The sequence below is a fragment of the Spironucleus salmonicida genome, chromosome 9, assembly GCF_000497125.1.
Source record: "Spironucleus salmonicida strain ATCC 50377 chromosome 9, whole genome shotgun sequence".
NCBI classification, from domain to species: domain Eukaryota; phylum Fornicata; order Diplomonadida; family Hexamitidae; genus Spironucleus; species Spironucleus salmonicida.
Genome location: NC_090604.1, coordinates 337,754 through 353,249, shown reverse-complemented (window position 1 = coordinate 353,249; position 15,496 = coordinate 337,754). Strand labels below are relative to the sequence as shown.

The 15,496-nt window shown below is 39.0% G+C and overlaps 17 protein-coding genes and 6 non-coding genes across 23 annotated transcripts; 12 read left to right on the top strand and 11 right to left on the bottom strand. All coding sequences in view use genetic code 6, as the record gives it.

Moving 5' to 3' along the window:
- Positions 1-449: 449 nt before the first annotated feature.
- Positions 450-1,046, top strand: SS50377_28544 (Ribosomal protein L13; the record flags this gene model as incomplete). Its single annotated transcript, XM_067912306.1, has 1 exon — positions 450-1,046. One exon carries the CDS (start codon positions 450-452, stop codon positions 1,044-1,046), a length of 597 nt encoding a protein of 198 aa, XP_067760363.1.
- A 125-nt stretch (positions 1,047-1,171) lies between these two features.
- On the bottom strand, positions 1,172-1,360 carry SS50377_28543 (uncharacterized protein; the record flags this gene model as incomplete). The annotated part of the gene is made up of 1 exon (XM_067912305.1): positions 1,172-1,360. One exon carries the CDS (start codon positions 1,358-1,360, stop codon positions 1,172-1,174), a length of 189 nt encoding a protein of 62 aa, XP_067760362.1.
- A 248-nt stretch (positions 1,361-1,608) lies between these two features.
- Positions 1,609-1,680, bottom strand: SS50377_t20142. Its single transcript has one exon. It is a non-coding gene; the product is annotated as a tRNA-Pro (tRNA).
- Positions 1,681-2,044: 364 nt separating this feature from the next.
- SS50377_t20154 lies at positions 2,045-2,126 on the top strand. Its single transcript has one exon. It is a non-coding gene; the product is annotated as a tRNA-Ser (tRNA).
- Positions 2,127-2,355: 229 nt separating this feature from the next.
- SS50377_28542 (uncharacterized protein) lies at positions 2,356-2,673 on the top strand (the record flags this gene model as incomplete). The annotated part of the gene is made up of 1 exon (XM_067912304.1): positions 2,356-2,673. One exon carries the CDS (start codon positions 2,356-2,358, stop codon positions 2,671-2,673), a length of 318 nt encoding a protein of 105 aa, XP_067760361.1.
- Positions 2,674-2,733: 60 nt separating this feature from the next.
- On the top strand, positions 2,734-3,090 carry SS50377_28541 (uncharacterized protein; the record flags this gene model as incomplete). The annotated part of the gene is made up of 1 exon (XM_067912303.1): positions 2,734-3,090. The coding sequence occupies one exon, from the start codon at positions 2,734-2,736 to the stop codon at positions 3,088-3,090; it is 357 nt and encodes a 118-aa protein (XP_067760360.1).
- A 143-nt stretch (positions 3,091-3,233) lies between these two features.
- On the top strand, positions 3,234-3,533 carry SS50377_28540 (uncharacterized protein; the record flags this gene model as incomplete). Its single annotated transcript, XM_067912302.1, has 1 exon — positions 3,234-3,533. The coding sequence occupies one exon, from the start codon at positions 3,234-3,236 to the stop codon at positions 3,531-3,533; it is 300 nt and encodes a 99-aa protein (XP_067760359.1).
- Positions 3,534-3,559: 26 nt separating this feature from the next.
- Positions 3,560-3,841, bottom strand: SS50377_28539 (uncharacterized protein; the record flags this gene model as incomplete). The annotated part of the gene is made up of 1 exon (XM_067912301.1): positions 3,560-3,841. The coding sequence occupies one exon, from the start codon at positions 3,839-3,841 to the stop codon at positions 3,560-3,562; it is 282 nt and encodes a 93-aa protein (XP_067760358.1).
- A 66-nt stretch (positions 3,842-3,907) lies between these two features.
- SS50377_t20155 lies at positions 3,908-3,981 on the top strand. Its single transcript has one exon. It is a non-coding gene; the product is annotated as a tRNA-Thr (tRNA).
- A 106-nt stretch (positions 3,982-4,087) lies between these two features.
- SS50377_t20141 lies at positions 4,088-4,158 on the bottom strand. Its single transcript has one exon. It is a non-coding gene; the product is annotated as a tRNA-His (tRNA).
- Positions 4,159-4,270: 112 nt separating this feature from the next.
- SS50377_28538 (TCP-1 chaperonin subunit alpha) lies at positions 4,271-5,794 on the bottom strand (the record flags this gene model as incomplete). The annotated part of the gene is made up of 1 exon (XM_067912300.1): positions 4,271-5,794. The coding sequence occupies one exon, from the start codon at positions 5,792-5,794 to the stop codon at positions 4,271-4,273; it is 1,524 nt and encodes a 507-aa protein (XP_067760357.1).
- Positions 5,795-5,986: 192 nt separating this feature from the next.
- On the top strand, positions 5,987-6,223 carry SS50377_28537 (uncharacterized protein; the record flags this gene model as incomplete). The annotated part of the gene is made up of 1 exon (XM_067912299.1): positions 5,987-6,223. One exon carries the CDS (start codon positions 5,987-5,989, stop codon positions 6,221-6,223), a length of 237 nt encoding a protein of 78 aa, XP_067760356.1.
- A 243-nt stretch (positions 6,224-6,466) lies between these two features.
- SS50377_28536 (uncharacterized protein) lies at positions 6,467-7,951 on the top strand (the record flags this gene model as incomplete). Its single annotated transcript, XM_067912298.1, has 1 exon — positions 6,467-7,951. One exon carries the CDS (start codon positions 6,467-6,469, stop codon positions 7,949-7,951), a length of 1,485 nt encoding a protein of 494 aa, XP_067760355.1.
- Positions 7,952-7,987: 36 nt separating this feature from the next.
- On the bottom strand, positions 7,988-8,060 carry SS50377_t20140. Its single transcript has one exon. It is a non-coding gene; the product is annotated as a tRNA-Ile (tRNA).
- Positions 8,061-8,457: 397 nt separating this feature from the next.
- SS50377_28535 (uncharacterized protein) lies at positions 8,458-8,619 on the top strand (the record flags this gene model as incomplete). The annotated part of the gene is made up of 1 exon (XM_067912297.1): positions 8,458-8,619. One exon carries the CDS (start codon positions 8,458-8,460, stop codon positions 8,617-8,619), a length of 162 nt encoding a protein of 53 aa, XP_067760354.1.
- Positions 8,620-8,785: 166 nt separating this feature from the next.
- On the top strand, positions 8,786-9,004 carry SS50377_28534 (uncharacterized protein; the record flags this gene model as incomplete). Its single annotated transcript, XM_067912296.1, has 1 exon — positions 8,786-9,004. One exon carries the CDS (start codon positions 8,786-8,788, stop codon positions 9,002-9,004), a length of 219 nt encoding a protein of 72 aa, XP_067760353.1.
- Positions 9,005-9,017: 13 nt separating this feature from the next.
- SS50377_28533 (uncharacterized protein) lies at positions 9,018-9,206 on the bottom strand (the record flags this gene model as incomplete). The annotated part of the gene is made up of 1 exon (XM_067912295.1): positions 9,018-9,206. The coding sequence occupies one exon, from the start codon at positions 9,204-9,206 to the stop codon at positions 9,018-9,020; it is 189 nt and encodes a 62-aa protein (XP_067760352.1).
- Positions 9,207-9,500: 294 nt separating this feature from the next.
- On the bottom strand, positions 9,501-10,616 carry SS50377_28532 (FHA domain-containing protein; the record flags this gene model as incomplete). The annotated part of the gene is made up of 1 exon (XM_067912294.1): positions 9,501-10,616. One exon carries the CDS (start codon positions 10,614-10,616, stop codon positions 9,501-9,503), a length of 1,116 nt encoding a protein of 371 aa, XP_067760351.1.
- Positions 10,617-10,784: 168 nt separating this feature from the next.
- Positions 10,785-11,024, top strand: SS50377_28531 (Ribosomal protein L37; the record flags this gene model as incomplete). The annotated part of the gene is made up of 1 exon (XM_067912293.1): positions 10,785-11,024. The coding sequence occupies one exon, from the start codon at positions 10,785-10,787 to the stop codon at positions 11,022-11,024; it is 240 nt and encodes a 79-aa protein (XP_067760350.1).
- Positions 11,025-11,197: 173 nt separating this feature from the next.
- Positions 11,198-12,208, bottom strand: SS50377_28530 (Epsin related protein; the record flags this gene model as incomplete). The annotated part of the gene is made up of 1 exon (XM_067912292.1): positions 11,198-12,208. The coding sequence occupies one exon, from the start codon at positions 12,206-12,208 to the stop codon at positions 11,198-11,200; it is 1,011 nt and encodes a 336-aa protein (XP_067760349.1).
- A 114-nt stretch (positions 12,209-12,322) lies between these two features.
- Positions 12,323-12,396, bottom strand: SS50377_t20139. Its single transcript has one exon. It is a non-coding gene; the product is annotated as a tRNA-Thr (tRNA).
- Positions 12,397-12,505: 109 nt separating this feature from the next.
- On the bottom strand, positions 12,506-13,018 carry SS50377_28529 (Transmembrane domain-containing protein; the record flags this gene model as incomplete). The annotated part of the gene is made up of 1 exon (XM_067912291.1): positions 12,506-13,018. The coding sequence occupies one exon, from the start codon at positions 13,016-13,018 to the stop codon at positions 12,506-12,508; it is 513 nt and encodes a 170-aa protein (XP_067760348.1).
- A 341-nt stretch (positions 13,019-13,359) lies between these two features.
- SS50377_28528 (uncharacterized protein) lies at positions 13,360-14,004 on the top strand (the record flags this gene model as incomplete). The annotated part of the gene is made up of 1 exon (XM_067912290.1): positions 13,360-14,004. One exon carries the CDS (start codon positions 13,360-13,362, stop codon positions 14,002-14,004), a length of 645 nt encoding a protein of 214 aa, XP_067760347.1.
- Positions 14,005-15,496: the final 1,492 nt, after the last annotated feature.

The window sequence follows — 15,496 nt, the reverse complement described above, 5'->3', positions numbered from 1 at the left end:
AAATTATCATCTACAGCTCATTCTCACTAAAAATGATCAATATAGCGACTATAGGCAGCACATGTAGCAATTTAGCAAATACAGAAATGTATTTAGAAAATAAGTGATAAAATATTCTGAAATTATAATCTCTTCAATATAGTGGGTATAATCAAGTGAAAAAATGAATTTATTAATGAAATATCCAATAATATAGTTACCAAAAATAGCTATAAATTGCTTATTCAGCTATTATGATATTTCATCTATTTTTTCTGTCAAGCTAACTATAAAATATTCATATTTTACTATTTAGAACCTTCAAACGAGTAACAAAACTTAAATTATTCAAATTTCGACATTATTCTAGACTCGCATTTACTAAAAAAGAATTTACACTTACTATAATACAAATATATTAATATTAATATTTTCAATTTCAATTTTAAGCAACCACTCCACTTCGTGAAATGGCCGGCCACAATCTTGCTTTCTCCACTCAGAAGAGACAGAAATGTCAGCGTAAAGGTCCTAGCCTCGTTAAAACATGGTTCAACCAGCCCTTCCGTGCCCAGGCCAGACGTGCTGCTCGTGTCTTAAAGGCCAAGCATGCTTTCCCCCGCCCTACTTCCACTCTCCGCCCCGTAGTCACCTCCTGCTCTATCAAGCACAACCTCAAGCAGCGTGAAGGCCGTGGTTTCTCCATTGCCGAGCTTAAGGCCGTCGGCATGACCCCAATCCGCGCCCGCCAAGTCGGCATTTCCGTTGATGCGCGTCGTATCAACAAGAGCGAAATCTCTCTCAAGAGAAACGTCGACAGACTCAACGCCTACAACTCCAAGATCGTCATTTTCAAGAAGGATGCCTCTGCCGAAGAGATCAAAGCTGCGACCCAGGTCTGCAAGCCCATGACTTTCAAGATGTCTGCCCCCGTTATCGCCACCGCCAAAGTTGCCGATTTCCCCAAAATGGAGTGCTATGCCGCAATGCAGGAGTTAAGAAACCTCAGGTCCAAGCACAGATTCTCAAACGAGAAGGCTAGACGCGATTCCAAGTCTAAAAAGTGAGCTGTTAATATTGTGTTTGCGGGGTTCGGGCGCGAAGCGAGTTCGAGAAATTCATAAAAAACTCATAGAAACTCATAAAAACTCATAAAAACTGCTCTGCAAAACTGAAAAATCGGCAGTTCAACTCACTCGTGCAGCCCGTGGACCCGTTCTGCGAGCTGGATGAGCTCCACCTTCTGCTGACTCATTTTTTGCATGAAGTCCTTCCATTCCCTGTAGAGAATAATCTCCCGCTGCGGGACGACGCGCGCAGAGTGCGCCTTGTTGAAGCTGATGACGGGAATGAAATCCTGGAGCTGCAAATTAAAGTTCATTTTTAGCAATATGTGAATTCGTAAGGTATGGGAAAGAATGGTTTTTGGCAAGTAAAAATTTAGTCGATTATGCGATAATATTAGATTGTATGGTAGTAAAAATAAACCACGGAGTGGGAATTGTGAAATACAACGTAAATGTTTCTGGCGAGGTTATGGCGAGAGAGGAGTGGATATATGGGTAATTGGAGGGTAAAACTATTAATAGAATGGAATAAAGAGCAAAGTCAGCATATAATAAAAATATTGGGGAAATCCGGGAATGGAACCCGGGACCTCCTGTACCCAAAACAGGAATCATACCACTAGACCAATTTCCCACGGTAAAAGAATTTTGGTGAATCTAGGATGTTATTATAGATTTTGTATATAAGAAAATTCTGTCGTTAACAAGGTAGGATTATTTGCATCATAGTGGAATCTTAATCCCTATTCAGTAATTAGAATACTAGCAAGTTAGGTCTTATAGAGAAATTATCGTTGCCAGAATATAGTGAAAATTGCGATCCACTGTGGAGTACATCTCCAGATATTAATTACTTAAGTTTTATTACTTGAACATGATTAAAAATTCAAATAACTATAATTTTTATTTTATTTTATATAAATAGTTAATGTTATTAATTTTAAAAATTATTATGCAGATGTAATTATAGCCTAATATTTATATTCATAAATAGTTATGACACTTTGGCCGAGTGGTTAAGGCGAAAGACTAGAAATCTTTTGCACGTTGTGCGCATGGGTTCAAATCCCATAGGTGTCGAATTTTAATAGTATTAAGCCTAAATATATAATTATTTAACAAATATAATACAAAGTAGTATCAGTTTTTGATTAATTATAAAGATTCTGCGAAGTACGGGTTTAAAGCGTACTTAGCTTTTCTCCCACTTGTATATAATTTAAAACTATTGTAGAATTATAATTTAAGTTTTTAATTTTACCTAGTATATTTATTATATTATTTATATTAGTAGTATCAATTTTCATTAATGTCAGTTTATTAGAACACAAAACTGACTACCTTAGAGATCATCTTTATTACGATCATAGTACTCCTTGTCTGTTTAATAGTCGCAGGAGTTTCATACTTTTGTTACGTAATTGTTAAAGTATTCAAAAACCAGAAACGGTAGTATGTAAACTCAGTTGAAGAGCCACTCGATACAAAAATCGTCTATACAATAAATGATACTCATGAGCATAATTGTGAAGTTGTCTTAGCTGAGCAAATATGGGTACCCAGTGTTTTGATTTCAGACAACACGTTACCGTGCTCAGTTTCTAGCGCTAGAGAGATTTAGTAGTGAGTTTGGTATAGAGCCACTGTTCGTGTATTTTGTATTTATATTGTCGACAATCTTTGTAAAATGTTAAATATGCAACTCATTCACTAAAATGATTATCTTCTTCTAGTTCAGTCACCGCTGCTTGTTTAACGTTCATAACTTCATTGCTGTCAGCAAGGCTTTTCAGTAATTTCGGATTGGGCTCCAGGGGCAACAGCATTTTATTCCTTTAGAGCTTTCTTAGCTGCTCTCTTATCTTTAATCGTTTTGATTGAACCCCATGCTTCCCCCTTGAACAACGAGACAATAGATCATAAAATCACCATTATTAGAAAGAATACGGATTCTTAGATAAAGTATACAAAAATATTAATTAGTATTTTTATATAAAGTAAAGTAGTTTTGAAAATAATTTCTCTGTAATATTTTGGTGAATGACCGGAATGGTACATGCTATATTAATTACTACACACTATCATCTTGAGCCACAAACAAATTTTACAGGTGTATCTTTAGTAAAATTTATGCAGATATTTTATATTATTGTGTAAATACAAATATTTATGTTTCACACTTCATAGATGGGTGACGACAAAAGAAAAGATGCAGACACATTAGAAGAAATGTCTGCAGCGATTATAGTATTGCTAGTATTATTAATATTAATATTTATAGTATTTTCCGTTGTGTTTTGCCTGTGCTTCTCTAAAATAAAGAAGCAGTCAAAGGTAATCTTGGAAGTTTTGAATAACAATATGATTAGATAACAATAGAAAGATCATTAAATCGATATTTTACTTAGAAACTAGGCTGTGAGCCAACCTAATGTAAACCAAGCTGGAGAGTAATATTTACCTCCTCAGTTGCCATAGATGCTGTGATTTCATTTTAAACTATAATAATTCGCTCAATCAGCCCTGCATTCCGTGTAGTTTGGGGATGGATATGCGTGCATTTCTACTCCTGGGCTCGCAGGAGTTACCTTGAACCCATTCTTGATTTTATATTTACTGGGCGTTGCGACTGTTAAGACTATGGGTTGCTTCTTGTTCTTTTTTAGTGTAAGTTTGAGAATAATTGCGAGTACGGATAGACCAAGTAACGCGGAAATGGATGCTATGAGAATGATAAATTCGATTTTCATATTTTGGACGATCAAGTAAAATGCTAATAACGATTATTATAACATAATACACCACTAATAATTATTTAAATCATTGCTATGTTGATCTTAACTAAATAATTATCCAGATATGCCGGTATAGCTCAGTTGGTTAGAGCGCGACACTAGTAATGTCGAGGTCTTGGGTTCAAATCCCAATATTGGCTATTTGGAAGCTTTTGCTTATAGCCGTTATGGCTGCTGTAATCAGCCAAACCTCACCTTGAAAGACCGCTTCGGGCTCAAATCATCATTCTCAACTCGCCTAAAATTTGCCGAAACCGAGAATTGAACTCAGACCAGTCGGACCACAACCGACTGTACTACCATTATACTATTTCAGCATAAAAAATATGCATACATTATAAGATCCCTAATTATCTCTCCTTTTTATCATCAAGAAACAACTATATATAATCCCATACTAACACAATATCCATAAACTTGAAAATCCAATCACCTCCCAATAACGATATCGTCGATCTTCAAAATCATCCTCGCAGTCTCCACAGCGAGCTGAATCTGGCTCAAACTGACAAGTTTCGGCATCAAAACCTGCTTTTCGAGCATATCCTCAATTTTTCCCTAAGAATTCAAATTGATTCCCATTTTCCACTCCCCCAATTGATGCTATTTTTTGACCTCAATAACCTTCTAAATCGGCCCAAAACCACCATTTTCGCTCAAAGTGAGCAAAATGATCTCCATGGCGTCCGCGAAAGCCCTGAAACAATACTGATCTACGCCCTCCTGCTGGCTGCTCATTTCCATCAATTTGACGCTAATTTCGCTCTCAACGGCACCGCCACCAGGAACCAAATAATTGCACTTGAAGAGGCACCTCACAGCGCAAAGCGCGTCGTGAATCGAACGGTGCGCCTCGTCGATTATCAATTTGTTCGCTCCACGAACCACAATTGTGGCAATTCTATTATTTTCAGGTATTAAATAATATATATTATTAGATGTATTATATTTTACCGTAGAAATTTGAATTTCGTCGGGCGAAGTGGCAATGTTAATATTAAGCGCTTTGGCGTAAAAGTTCATGTCCTCGCTATCGACGTTCGAGAAAACCTGAATTTTGAGCTTTTCGAGGTAATAACTCGCCATATCCGACAGATTGTTCGAAAGAATCGATTTTTGGATGAAAATGACGTTAACTTGACTTTTAGCGATCTATTTGCAGAGTTTTAGAGTGATTTTCCTTTCCTATTCGAGCAATTTGTTGATTTGATTGTCGTCAGAAACGACAATTTGGGAATCGAGATTTGATTTTGGAGCGGAAATCGCAAAATTAATTAAAGAAACTTTTACTTATTATTATTATATAATAACATTATTATCTGGTTTTTTCGTTATCGCCATACCATCAAGTACTTCCGTTTCACTTACCGTTCCACCAAGTTTTTTCACGATTTTTATGTCGCGCAAATCGACGTTTTTGCCGTCAAAAACTGTGCGAATTGAGCGAACGATGAGCGGTGCCAACGTGTCGCTGTAGGAGGAAATGACTTTTGAGGAAAGGGTCGTTTTCGCGATTTGGAGCAATAAAGGAGTGGAAGAAAGATCGACTATTTAAGACATATTATCGAGTATTTTGAGCGCTTCGGTAGCGGCTTTTTGGTAGCCGTTCGAGATTTGCTGGGGGTGGAGGCCGAGATTCATGAGTTTTAAGGCCTCCTGGAGCAGCTGGCAGCAGATCAGCACGACGGACGTCGTGCCGTCGCCGGCCTCGGAGTCCTGCGACTGGGAGAGCTCTACGAGCATTCTGGAGATCGGGTGGCGCGCCTCCAGCTGTTTCATTATCGTGGCGCCGTCGTTGGTGATCAGGTGCGTGTTCTGGGGCGTTTTGAGCAGCTTGTCGAGCCCGCGCGGGCCCAGCGAGGATTTCAGCAGGTTCAGGATGCCGCGCGCGGCCAGGATGTTGGAGGTGCGGACGTCGGTCTGCTTCTGGGTCAGGTGCGTTTGCGTGTCCATTTGGAGGTGTGGGGAAGGGAAAATTTGCTGAATTTGATGAATTGGAAGGGGAAATTAGTATTATTATGTGATTATAAATATCTTTTGACTTTTAATATGGAAGGGGAAAATATAGATATATAATATATAATAATGCGTTATAATTAAATAAAAAAATATCATTATTATATGTTTATAAATATATTTCATATAATGGGCAAGTGCATGAGCGCGCGCGCGTGCGAACTCAGCTTCAGCCGCTCGAACTCGAAGTACTCAATGGTGCTTGCGACGGAAATGCAAGTCCCAATTTTGCCTGAAACGGTCCAATTCGAGAACAAAATGCTGCCGCGGAAGCGCGAAATCTGCAGACTTGTTGGGCGGGGGAGCCACGCACTGGAGGACATTGCTGAGGGTAGCGACGAGGAGCCGGAGCTGCGGCTCGTCTGAACGCAAATCTGGAAATACTATATGATATAAATTGTATAATAATGTTATTATGGTTTTTGGTTTTTAAAGTGAAATAGTATAAGATTTTATATAATAATTATATAACATAAAATTAAAAAGAAGTGCAAATTTTAATATATTTTTATACATATTAATAAATATTTCGCAAAAAGGCGATTTTGAAACCCATACTTAACATTATTATATAGAATATAATAAGTTCCACTCGCGCAACTTTCGAAAATGGACGCGATCCAGGAGAACCACGCGCTCAAGCAGCAGCTGCGGCACGCGGAGCAGCTGATTTTGCTAGCCGCGGAGCAGACAAACGCGCTGTCTGAACGGCCGACGTTCCAGGCGCAGGAGAACCTCGCCCTGAAGGCCGCGCTCGGCCGCGCCGAAATGGCGCAGAACCAGCTCACGAACCAGATCCGCAACGGCCTCCAGCAAGTCGACAGCCTCGCCCTGCGCCTCCGCCTCCGCGAACAGGAAGCATTGCAGGGCGAGAGGCAGCGCGAGAACCTCCAGGACGCGATCCTTGAGCTCCAGGACCAGCTCGGAGAGTGGCAGCGCCGCGCCGTCGCGATTCCACTCAGCGACAACTAAAATTAACTAACTTAGAACGACCAAATAAATTACTCGATCGCACGGCTTAACGTGCAGGGGCGGAATATCCGCACGGATACAAACCAGCAGGTCAACAGTTCGAGCCTGGCTACGGACTCACTCAACGCGGAAATTAAGCGCCAGGCTGCCCAAATCGGCCTGCTAGTGACCAAAATCGAGCAGAAAGACAGAGAAATCGAGCGCCAGAAACGCGAAAATGCATAATTTCAACTAGAAAAATGCTCCGAAAAGGAGCGAAAAGTCGTTTTAGAATTGCAAATTCAAACGCTAAATCGCGATAACAAGCGACTTCGCAAACGCGTTAACGAGCTCATCCAGCAGGTCCGCGAGTGCCGCCTCATAATCGTCCAGGACGACCTCCTGAAAAGTGGCACCGCCCGCAGCCCGAAAATTGGTCAAAATTCAGCATTTGCGGCGGAAAACACTTTTGAGAATTCACTTTAAAAACAATTTTCCATTCCTATTTCGAGCGTTTCGCCCACAAAACAGGCTATTCGAAATGCGCGTTCGCGTTCTGTTAACAATACGCGCCCAGAAGTCGAATTCCGCTCCGAAAATCAGGAAATGAGCATTTCGGAAATGAGCCTTTCGGACGAAGCGCCGCCGCGCGGGCAGTCGTTTGTGCACAACGCGGGCTTTGGGATTGACGACGAGGACCTGCAGCGCCGCGAAACGAGCGATGGCTTCAGAACGCCAATTTAGGCGAATGGAAGGGAAAATGAAAGGGAGTTTATATACGAAAATGAATAGAATCAAATAGACGAAATTCAGGGCGCGCGGACGCGTTCACGGGTCGTTTTGGACAGTTTCGAGGAGCTCAGTGGAGAGGAAGGGAAAGGAGTGGAAAATTATGAAAAAGGAGTGGAAAATCAAAATGTAATTCAAATTTTTGAAGATGAAAAGAACAACTATCTGAGTTGTTTGGGGTCAGGATTCGAGCAGGTTGAGCAGATTGAAGTGAAGCGGCTGGCGCCGCAAGAGGGGTGCCTGGACGACGACATCGAGCGAATTCTGGCGCAGTCCAAGGGGTCGGACGAGGGCAAATTCCAGTTCCAGCTGGACGACAGGGGATTCGGGGGAGACGACTACGACATGATTTGATGGGTTTGTTACGCGATTTCCGTTTTGAAAAAAATTTGCTCGTTCTGGGGCTCGAACCCAGGACCTTCTGCTTATCAGACAAACGCTCTACCTACTGAGCTAAACGAGCATGTAAATTGCATAGTATATAAAAGATGTGCATATAGAGAGGTGGAGTAGTACAGGAATCGCAAGATAATGTTTTGGGTGCTATTAAGTGTACAGAAGTAGTGGAGTGGAAGAGTCAAACATATTAAAAGATAGAGGTTTCTTTTCGTAAAATAGGTGAATTTGTTGTAGAAGATTGATAATAATTAGGATTAGTGGGTTAAACCGTTAGCAGCAATCTATGATTAATTTGATAAAATTTGAGTCGGTTTATGTTTAAATATTAACAATTCACTTTTTTGACAATTTGATAAATATTGATATTATATTTAATAATTATTTTTCGGTTTAATCGATTTTCAGTATAGTATGAATATTAGTATATAATATTATCATTTTAATTACATTCCACTTTTAGAATGGGAGGGCAGCAATCAGTCATTTCACAGCCATCGCGCGCATACACAAACTATATACCAGACGAAGACCAGGATCAGTTGTCAGAGATGTTCGGAAGGGAGGCCAGGGATTTTTCAGATGAGAATAGCTCAAGGGGAAGCGAGACTAGTAAGGGAGAGTGACCATATTTAACTTTATTGTCACGACTTACGACTTAGCAGCACAGATATATTGCACATGTTAGACAAGCTCCTTATCAAGTATTCTACAAAATAAAATTTAGATGTCTTATTATAAATAAATAAGGAAGATATTTTACCGCCAAATTGCTCCTTCTTAAATCAAAAAATGGAAAGCAGAATAAAATCTTCACTTTCCCGCCTAAGTCAAAGGTACGTGTCCGAAGATCCCTGTTCAACCATTCTGACACCATTATAGCATATTCCAACCCCGCCAACCTCCGCAAGCCGCACTTTCAGTTCAAGGAATGCTCTCCTGGCCATCGACAAGCGTAGCAAGGCTGGTATAGACTATTTTACCCATGTATTAAGAACAGAGTAGAAGTGATTTATAGTATATCTCACATTGCTTGAATAAACTCCACTGCATCTGCGGACTCGTTCTGGTCCAACAAGGCCATCAGAGCACCATCGTCAAAAATTTCGAGCGTGTGGTCGAAGAACGACGTTGTGCGCGCCAACTGTTCGGTCTTTATCCTGCGGATGCCAGGAAGCACCTTAGTGTCTGATTCTAATTCCGGTGTTTTCATTTTTATGAAACTCTGAAATACACACTCTTTATTTAATACATTATATCTTTAATATAGTTTCTCAAGTAAAAACCAAATTATGAAACATGTATTATTATCCATAAGCTAGCAGTTTATAAAATTCCACACTATCCATTTTGCTCAGTAAAAAATATGTTTTCACCAAAAATTCAATATCTGCACCCCTCCAAACTATGTTATTTTAGATATTAACATTCCATTTTCATATCTAAACAACATTATTATACAATATATACCAATTTATCCACTTCTACCCAAAAAGCTTAAACCTCATCACTCTTCATTTTGCTTCTGTTCGCCCTCGAAATGATAACTGGGAGGCTTATCGCTACTCTCAGACTTCTTCTCCTACTGCTCCTCGCCTTTCTCAGTAGCACTTTCTTCCATTTCCACTCCATTTTTCTCTTCTTCCTCTCCTTCGTGTTTTTCTTCAACAACCTATTATTATACAGTTTCTAACACGTTATCGTTCCCTTCCTTTTCCGCTTCTTCTTCCTCATATTCGATTTTACCTGCAAAAGGCGTCGGTTTGTGCTCGCGAACGCTCTTGGCCTCAGGCTCGCCCTCCTCGGCTTTTTTGCTCTTAAAAAGGCTCACAAAGCTCGAAAAAACGCTCTTTTTGATGATTTCGGGTGATTTTTCGTTAAATTGCACTTTTTTGGCCTCTTCTTCCATTTTAGCGCTAATTTGACTCAATTGGCTCATTCTGAGCTCCTCTTTCACGAGTTCTTCCCCTTCCAAATTCGCTCTATTTTCCGCTTCTTCGTTCATCAAGTTTCTGCCTTATATCACATTCGCGTAATGCGCGGAGTGGAGCGAGTAAATTCGAGCCAAATTCGATTGAATTTCGACTATCCGCTCCCTCTAATATTACTAGTCTTTCAGCATTTTGTCGTTTTCGGCGCTCACGAGGTCAATTTCGGCTATAACGGCCTTCATGGCCTCGGAAAACGAATATGCTTGTCCGCCGCAAAATGGGCAGTTTACTACAGTTTCTTGAAGGATTTCTGAAGCGGGAACGACGCTTTTCATTCCTTTTTGGTCGAAACTGACGATCAAAAAGCGCTCTCCAGCGAGCGAAATTACGTCGTTTTTGGCGACTGGGAAGTCTTTAAATGACGGGATTTGCTGGCCGTTGACGATAGTTCCGATTCTGGAATCGAGGTCGCGGATGAAAGGAGTGTCGTTTTTGAAGTATATTATGCAGTGTAGACGCGAAGTTGAGGGGTCGCGCAAAACTATATCCGAGGTCGGGGAGCGCCCTGCGACGATGCAAGCGTAGGAGTGGGGGCGGTCGTGTGTTTGATTTTCAGGGTTCAGTTTCGCGATCGTAACGCGGGACGGGGTCTGTTGTGTGCGGACTTGGTCTACAAAAGCAGCGTGCAGCATATAAAATTTGGAATGGTAAGAAGCGGAATATGGAATGTACGGTTAATATGTATAATAATGTTAAATTGAAAAATTGGGCTGGAAAACTTTTTTGGTAATAAAGATAATAAAGATATAATAATAGTAAATGAAGTAATTTTAATTTCTCAATTCCACTCCACGTGCGGAATGACCAAAGGTACTTAAGCTCAAGGTAAACGTCACTCTCGTCTTCACGAGACTTGCCCTCGTTGCGGCAAGCATTCCCTTCATATCCAGAAAGGCCAGTGTGCTTCATGTGCCTTCCCTCAGGCTCACATGAGAAAGTATAACTGGTCTCAGAAGGCTTTAGCCAGAAGAACTCAAGGTACTGGTCGTATGTCTCACCTCAGATTAATCAACCAGAAGTTCCACGCCGGCAACTTGTGATCTAATGTTTGAGTTTTAAAATTTCTTTATTTTTTCAACCCAGAGTTCGAGCCAGGCTCAAACAAATTATTACGGTCACTTATATTTAATGGGATATTTATCTAAAATTAGCGTAATTTCCTGTTGGGATCGATCCCAAATTCTAGGTTAAATGAAGCTTAAAAATGGTTCACTCAGAAATCTAGCAAATCATCAAGCAAGTTTCCTTTGGGTGCCTACTGCTTAACTTATTGTGGGGCCTACTGCTACTGCTATTATGGAACGAACTACTACTGTTACGCTGGAGCCTAAAACACCTATTAGGCCTGAGGCGGGGGAGCATATTAATTCTATGCAGGCACGGGTGCAAATTACAGCTGATTTGACGTATTTTGCTGCGGTGCGAATTAGTTTTGCTGCTGTGGTGCAAATTAATTCTGTTATTATGGAGCATATTAATTCTATTATTAAGGGGCATATTAGTTTTGTTATTAAGGAGCATACTGATTTTGTGGAGGTGCATACTGATTTTAAACAGGTTACTTGGGCGCGAATTGGTTAGAAGGCTGCATTGCTGCATAGTTGTTGGTTTGCTGTTAAGGAGCAAACTAGTTCTACTGAGGTTAATATGAATTTTAAGGAGGATATTGGTTTTAAGACAAAAAACCATTACCAGAGTCATATGACTGAGCAGCAGGGTAACTACTAGATTGGGACTAATAGTTGCCTGAAAATCCACTTCCAACTGCCTAAGTGTACTTGGATTTGTTCTGCTAGTTCTCAGCTCTCTTTTGGAAAAGATCCTAGTCTTCTAAGCCCTCTGCTACACTTTCAGCACGTTTACGGATATTGATTCCCTTGTCAGTTCCTTCGCTATCTCTGAATGTGTACTGCATCATGCGTCTAACATCGTGAATTTGACGTCTTAAATAATCTAACGTTTGTTCGTCAGCATTGAGAGACATGTATTCTATTAGTAGCAAGCACTTATAAACCGTTCTCCAGTCAGATTTCGGCTCCTACATTGTCATGAATATATATCTGATCCCACGATCGCGATCAGAAGGAAGCATCATGATAATTTTATCCATATCCTGGGTTGTTGGACCCCAGGTAGTTTTATGAGTTGTTGCTGCTTAAATCAGTATTTCAATGTCGGAAAGCTTGTTAACTACTTTTTTCCACTAGTTAGTTATTTTATCCATGATTGATATTGAAGTGGTGAAAGTGTTAATTAAATTTTTAATATATAATAACGTATATCATAAAATTTTACAGTTAAACACTTCATCTTTAAATAAATCGTGTTTTACATAAATAGCCAATATTGGGATTTGAACCCAAGACCTCGACATTACTAGTGTCGCGCTCTAACCAACTGAGCTATACCGGCATATCTTATATTTATACAGTATATAAGGAATACCTATTATTTTTGTACCCAATATCAATTATTTTAAAATACTTGCAAGAACAACATGTTGCAAAAACGTTCATTTGATTCACTCAACAAGCTCTTCGCCTGTTGTGATCTCATTCTGCTACTTCTCGTCCTACTACCCCTAACTCTACTTCCCCTTCCCCCTGCTCTTAAACTCCCCCTTCGCAAACTCAGTATTCGCTCTCACGCCCTCCCCTGCCTTCTGCATTTCCGCGCTTAATTCGTCTTTCTTGAACACCAGCTCCACCACCATCGCAGCCACAACGATTATACCAACAATTTGGCCGTAGCAGAAGTCCCATCTGCTGCAGAAATTTTATATATTATATATATAAAAACAGGCTATAATGATTAAAAGGAGCGGAGCGCCAACACCCGATTTCAGGAACCCGAAATAAGGCAAAAGCGCCGCAGTCCAGGGGATGATGCAGATGAGAATTTCAGCGAAAAGGAAAAGGAGAGATGTGAAAACCGCGCTGGCGGTGGCGAAGAGGAACGCATTTATGGTCGAAACGGCAAGCAAAACCGCACTAACAAGGTTGATAACTAGCCATATCATGTTCATGTCGGGCATATTAATTGTAGTGGAGTGGTGAATTAAAAATATATACATTATTATATCCTATATAATAGATAATTCCTTTCTAATTTTATAATTTATCAGGGTATATAAGGACCGTTTCGGCTGCTCCTGCGTGCGAATTTGTCTCAAAATGTCGTTTTCTCGGCGTTCGGATGGCGGCATTTCGATTTTGAGGCATTTGCTGAAAAGCGAAATTCGCACGAAACTTTCTCTGGAATCGGCGCGCGCCCCGGCCGTTTCTGGCTTCGATTTTGCGGTTTTGCTGAGCGGAAATGCGGTAGAATTAATTTGCGTTTTTTGCTTTTTTATATTAAGTTAATATTATATAAAATATGGTAAGTTTTTAATTGTGGTTTATAAGTGATTTTGGGGCGGAAGTTGACGTTTATAAGTTTCTAAGACAGTATGCGCAGTATAAAGAAGGTAGAGCGTGTGTGGTCAATTTGGATTGGATATTGGGTTGCTGCAGATTTGGAATGGTGCGGATTGAATATATTGTATTATACAAGTTATCCGTTTCTATTTTAAGGTGTATCTAGACGCATTTTCGGGATTTTACGCTAGCGATGCGCTGCAACGGGTTGGAGCAGCTACGGATAGGCATCGGCGTCTGCTATCATCGTAAAGTAGCGTGGTTTTACAAAATTAGCGAAGGGCTAAGCTGGAATAGTGCTTGTATCCGTTAAGTGGTTTGTAGGAAGATAATTCGTTGTATCAGTAGAAACGATCTGCAGGCAGTTAAGCAATTTCTTAAGATGGGTAGTGTAGCTGGATAGGGTGCATTTGCTGAATTATTGGTTGAGAAAATGGAGAAATTGTAGTCAATAGATCAATTTTCGGGAGGTACTGTTCGCGATTGTGGAAAATTATAGCGCTAGAATGGCAAGATTAGCTGGGTGAAGTTGATACATGCGGTATATTATGTATTGCAATAATTAATAGCGTCGGGCGATCTGTAGGGTAATATTTTCGGATGAATAATTGCTATAGAGTTTTTAATGGGAGCCAATGAAAAAGATTTTCTGTATTTCAAGTATTTAAGATGTAATGGCGAGTTTTGGTAAACCAACGCAGTTATTGTGTTTTAACTGGAAGTAAAATGTTGTGATGGCATGACAGCAACAGCAGCATGTAGTATTGGTGGAGAAGTTATATGGATTATATTAAAAAAATTATAGTGTATGGCAGTTATTCATAAAGAAATCCGGGTGTTGTATGAAAAATATTATCCCTTAAAAAGTTTATTACGTTAGTTATTTTAATCACTTTTTAATAATTTTATTACTCATGTATACCCAAGTATTGAATAAGTTAATAAATATATTTCACGGATAGAATCGACTATAAAGCTCATTTTCATATCATTTTCATTTTAAATATACATATAATTTAAAATCTATTATAGAAAATCTGCACTGTTAGTGATTCAAAGTGTAATTTTTACTTTAGTAGCAGATCTCCATCACAAAACAAATATATATGCTAGTTTCCAGGCTTGTCATTCGAGATATGAACAAGAAAATATCGAAGCTTTTTGAAACTCTATAAATACAGTAAAGTAGTAATTCACCATTCACAGCCCACAAATTTGCATTTACCAGGTTTTCAAAAAGATAAGTCACTTTCTAATTCACGTTGCAAACCATAACATAGCTAACTTCTTGAAACCCGATAAGTGCAGATGTATGTGCTTGATAATCGCGACTTATTACTTAATATCAATACATCTGATCTTGTATAGGAAGCTTTTTCATGTATATGGCTACACATTCTGCTTCCTAATAATATATATTACTAGTGCTAGATCCTTTTAGAAAAAAGGTACAGCTCGTTATTCGTAAATATTGTGAATAAAATATTTGAAAAATAGTGTTATCTGGAATTGGTGTAAACTATACTACAATTTAATCACTTATTATTTCTCATTTGTTAAATTAATAGTACTTCAAATATTAGCAAACTAAATATTTGGTTTACTTGCATCTATTGATGACAATCAGATGCCATGTTATTAATTGACTCCACAAGAATGAACAACATTTGTATAACGATGTTAACACAAAAACTTCATTATGTATTAATATATTTTTAGCTAAATGATATTAATTAAAAATATACTATTTCGAAAATAAATATTTATCGTAACATTTAATTCTATATGAGTTAAATGTGCGACAGTAAGCAGACATTAGTATTTAGATTATAATTATAATAAGTGCGTAGTAAAATCTAATAAATATGAGAACAATTAAAAAATAAACCTCTGCGAATCACTGCAGCTCTCTTTCAAATACTCACTGTAAACAAAGTATACCCTTGATCTACCTATGTATTTTGAATATAAGTTTTGATTAACAACATAAATATTGACTCCAAAATTTATCAAAAAATACTTAAATAAGATCTAGGAATCAAACAATAATGTCGTGAAAATTCTGCAACCTAAATACCCCAATACGAGTTTTATTT